The following is a 4,589-nucleotide window of genomic DNA, read 5'->3' on the forward strand; positions in this document are numbered from 1 at the left end:
GCGATCCCCCGCGATTCCCCGAATCGACCCCTGGTTCAACTACAGGAGGGGCCGGCCTGCCACCGGTAATGGACAAACCTCACTCACGGTGGCAGAGAGTACCCCAGTCCCATCTGCAACATTTTGGTGCAATACTATTTATAGTGACAGTGGCCCTGGGAAAGACATCATGGCCTGGAAAGATACCGTCGCCCTGCCTGCCACTCCTGTCTGCAACATTTTGGTGCAATACTATTTACGGTGATAGTTGTCCCGGAAAAGGTACCACGGCCTGGAGAGATGCCGTCGCCCTCAGGAGGTTTGGTCCAATCCCTTGTCAGAAATAGCCGTGGTTCCCTGATCCAACCCCTTGAGGTACTTAACAGGTAAATAGCCTTGCAGGAAAATGGCACAAGGAAAACAGTGAAGGGCAGAGAGGAGGCAGGGGTGTCGCTGGTCTGGTTACAGAAAGGAGATGAGAGAATCGAGCGGCCCGAATTCCTAGAGGCAGATATCCCGGGTGTTTTCTTCTGGGGGAGAAAACAACTGCTGTGCTTTCCCCAAAACCAGAGAGGAACCGAGACATCGGTATGTGTCTGACGACATTCCAAGGGATTCACAAATCAGGAATATTAACGAGCTTTCACAAACAGGAGCCAGAGGTGGGCGGAATTTGTATGGGCGACTTTGAAAAGGAGACGCTTACCAGATTCTGGGGCTGCTGGAGAAGTTTGATTAGAGACGGATGGCTGTACCCTAGAGTGGAAGAAAGGGCAGACAAATATCCACTGGCTTAGAACAGACATGATTTGTGCAGCTTACAAGCAGTAAGAGATTAAGGGTACATCAAAATGTCCTAAGCCCCTCTGGCTGTTTTGTTTTGGGGGGTGTTTTTTTTAGGAAAGAGAAAGGAACGGAAGAATGACTGCCTGAGAAATGTGGTTGTTTGTTATACTCTACTGCTGATGCCTTCACCTCCGAGCAGTTAAAATGCTTGTGAATATTCCGTAGCACCGCAACAAGCCAGCCAACATTTTGGTGTTTAGGAGAACAACTCCGGAAAAAAGAACCTCCGTTTTTTTTACGGGAATTTTAGTGGCATTCCTCCAACAGCTTTGTTTCCTTAAACTACTCCAACGCAACATGTACACACAGCAGCTAGCGGAAAACAACATACACCATGGCCAGTAATTTGCATTCCTCCTCTTTCGCTGGACTCTGCTTCTTTGGCAGTTCGCCTCCGGAGGATTATGCAAAAGCTAACCTACAAAAGTCTCTAGCCTCATCTGACACTCTGCTTCTGGACGTCTCTTTCAGATCTCAACTTTAAAAGAACTTTGGGTCGCCGTTGCCTCGAATTCGAGATCTGCGGCCGAAGACTGGGGCAGATTCGTAATGATTTGTTTACTTAATATATACCACGCATTTCTCCTCGATGGGGACCCAAAGCCCTTTAACATCGTTCGGATTAGATTGTGAAATTTGGCCCCGCCCGGCCCCCATAGCTTCCTCCTGACGTCTTGCTTTTCACCATCGGAACAACGACATCCCTGTTCCCCAAGGCTTTTCCTGACACCCCTCATAAACCTCTGGATAAATTTTACCTCCTCCTGGGCCCATTTCACCACACACATCTCCCATTGTCCCAATCTCAGCACCCGTTTCTGGGCCGTAGCTCTGCTTGATTTCCCCCTAGCCATGCTGACCTCTCCCTTCCCTCACAGAAGCTGCCCTGTTTGTCTCATTCCGTTGCTGGCACATGCAAACGACAGCTGGCTCGGGTTTTTTTTTTGAGATCTGCAACAGAGGCCACACTTCAGGTAGCAGCACTTTGAAGTCAGGCAGGTGGCCACAAAGGATAAACACTTCTCTGCTGAGGCACCTCGACACTAACACTTCGCCTGGTCCCACATCTGTTAACTTTTTAGCAGCTGGCCAATTTTTTTTTTTTTAATTTCTTCGGGCATTTGTGCCTGGTTTTATTTGAATAGCACTGCTAGTTTCATCTTAACATGCTGTTGACCTGTCCTGCATTTCCCATGCTTTTTTTCTCAGGTTCTCGCCTTGTATATTTTCATTTGTCTGCTGAGCTGTTGGAATGCGACGTCACGGAATGCTCCCAAACATTCCAACAGCTGGGGCTGAATTTTTAATTTCTTCGTTTGATATGTTACTACCGTATACCGTGGTCTCCCGAAAATGAGACCTGCAGCAAATCGTTATCAAGCGAATAAATTAAAAAAATTCAGACCCAACAGCTGGAATGTCTGTGAGCATTCTGTGACGTCGCATGAAAACCGCTCAGGGAATAAAGGGGGTGCTCCACTGGTTTCAATCCATTTTTCACAGCCGGCGAAGCAGGGTCACTCTCACTGCATCTACTGAAAGGGAATTCCACCTGGAGAGAGAATGCTGCTCCACATGCCGGAGCCTTACCTATCGGTATGGAAGAAATCTGTGAGTAGAGATCCAACATGCGGTTCCCGTCCGCGTCGACAAGGTAGTTCCCTCGGCTCTCCTCGTAGTTGCAGAAAAAGTGGACCGCTTCTGCATTCTGGGAGAATGGAAGACGGGTTGCTTAGTTCACACGGGGCCACATCAAGGCTTCGGGAGAGACTGCGTTCCAGGTTTCAGGGACCAGGGCGATGGCGGCAGGCTGGTGAGGTGGAATTTTTCAGTCCCCCCCCCCCAATGACTTGAGACAACACCAGCTTCCTGTGTGGGAGCGGCCAGTCCAGAATTCTGACTGCTGCCAGGAAGATACGTTGCCTGTTTTGAAACAGCCGCATTGGCTGCCAGCCGTCTCTGAGTTCAGGGCAAGGTGCCGGTTTCAAGCCCATCATGACCCCGGCCCCACATCGTTGAAGGACTGTTTGGTGTCGTGGTGAGGAGCGCAGACTCCGATCTGGGAGAACCGGGTGTGATTCCCCCACTCCGCCACATGCAGCTGCTGGTGTGACCTCAGGTCAGGCACAAGTTCTCTCGGAGCTGTTCTCTCAAGGGCAGTCCTCGAGAGAGCTCTCTCAGCCCCCCTACCTCACAGGGCATCTGTCGTGGGGGGAGGAAGGGAAAGGAGATTGTCAGCCGCTCTGAGACTCCGAGTGAAGGGCAGGGTATAAATCCAATCTCTTCTTCTCTTCTTCTTCGACACGTCCCGGTGCACCACCTGCAGTCATCAGGCCGCCATCTGTGGGCTAGCCCACCACTTTGGGGGCCCCGTCTGGCATCGACCAGAGCCGGGGCCTTTTCCATCGTGGCCCCAGCTCTGTGGAACGAGCTCCCTGAAGAGGTGAAGGGGTCCGCCTCTTAGGAGATCTTCAGGAGGCGCTGTGAGGCCGGCCTGTTTGCCAGGGCTTTGGGGTGGGGGGGAGGTTGAATAGCAGGCATCTTTTAAGTGGGGGGGAGACTTGGGGCTTGCTATTTTAATTTCGGTGTTTAAAATGGAATGTTTTCAACTATTATCGTAAGCAGCCTCAAACCACGAGGAAAGGTGGGATATAAGAAGAAGAAGAAGAAGAGATTGGGTTGATACCCCGCCCTTCACTACCCGAAGGAGTCTCAGAGCGGCTCACAAACTCCTTCCCCTTCCCCCTTCCCACAACAGAGAGCCTGGGAGGTAGGCGGGGCTGAGAGAGCTCTTTAGAGAACTGCTTGTAAGATAATGGCTCTGAGAGAACTTGTGACTGACCCAGGGTCACCCAGCTGGCTGCATGTGGAGGAGTGGAGAATTAGAATCCGGTTCTCCCAGATTAGAGTCTGCACTTCTAACTGCTGGACCAAACTTAAATGTTTGAAGAAATACGTACGTTCAGGGGAAGGACTTTTGCACAGAGATGTAACCTCACCTTGACCCCCTCCCCAAACAGAATGGTTCTGCTTGGTTCTGCTTGGTTTATTCTATTTATTTATCTAATTCATTTATAGCCCGTTTTCCTCCCCAGTGGGGACCCGAGGCGGTTTACAGCTTTCTCCTCTCCTCCATTCTCCCCCTCGCAACAACCCTGCGAGGTAGGTGAGGCCGAGAGAATGTGACTGGCCCATGATCACCCAGTAAGCTTCCATGGCACAAGTCGGAATTCGAACCCAGGGCTCCCAGGTACTAGGTTGCCACTCTTAACCACTACATTGACTACTGATCTTACGGAGCTCCATAAGGGAACAGCTTGGGTGGGGGAGGGTTAAAGAGGGCAGAAGCTTGCCTCCCCCCCCAACAAAAACTTACCTGGATTCCATTCAACTGTTTCATTAATTCCTGAAAAGGAAAGGAAAGGGAGGAAAGCTAATTACAAATGTAACCTGCAAACATTCTGGCTTTCCTGGATGGATCTGAGAAAAACTCGCAATAGATTGGAGAGGCAGAGGGGTAGAGGGAGGTAACCAAACCCCAGATCCTGGGGGCAAGGCCACCCCTCAAGCATGCGCAGAGTAGACAACACAGGGCGAGAGGGAATGGGCATCTGACCTGCTACCAACCCGCTTCTTGTTCAGCCACATATCAAGAATGCAAAAAAACTGGCATCTTTGCCTAAACACTCTCTCCCTTGAAGAAGAAGAAGAAGAAGAAGAAGAAGAAGAAGAGGAGGAGGTGGAGGAGGAGGAGGAGGAGGAGA

At 50.6% G+C, this 4,589-nt stretch overlaps 1 protein-coding gene across 1 annotated transcript in view; it reads right to left on the reverse strand.

Moving 5' to 3' along the window:
* Nucleotides 1–685: 685 nt before the first annotated feature.
* Nucleotides 686–4,589, reverse strand: part of LOC107113550 (4-aminobutyrate aminotransferase, mitochondrial-like) — a gene marked incomplete at its 3' end in the record, with an annotated part of 29,464 nt that continues 25,560 nt past the window's right edge. The window contains exons 4-6 of the mRNA XM_015414896.1: nucleotides 4,202–4,231; nucleotides 2,416–2,533; nucleotides 686–735 (exon numbers count right to left, since the gene is read on the reverse strand). Of these exons, the coding sequence (XP_015270382.1) occupies nucleotides 686–735; nucleotides 2,416–2,533; nucleotides 4,202–4,231 (198 nt within the window). The remainder of the gene's footprint in view (nucleotides 736–2,415; nucleotides 2,534–4,201; nucleotides 4,232–4,589) is intronic.

This window comes from Gekko japonicus, unplaced genomic scaffold (genome assembly GCF_001447785.1).
Source record: "Gekko japonicus isolate JY-2015 unplaced genomic scaffold, Gekko_japonicus_V1.1 scaffold2663, whole genome shotgun sequence".
NCBI classification, from domain to species: domain Eukaryota; kingdom Metazoa; phylum Chordata; class Lepidosauria; order Squamata; family Gekkonidae; genus Gekko; species Gekko japonicus.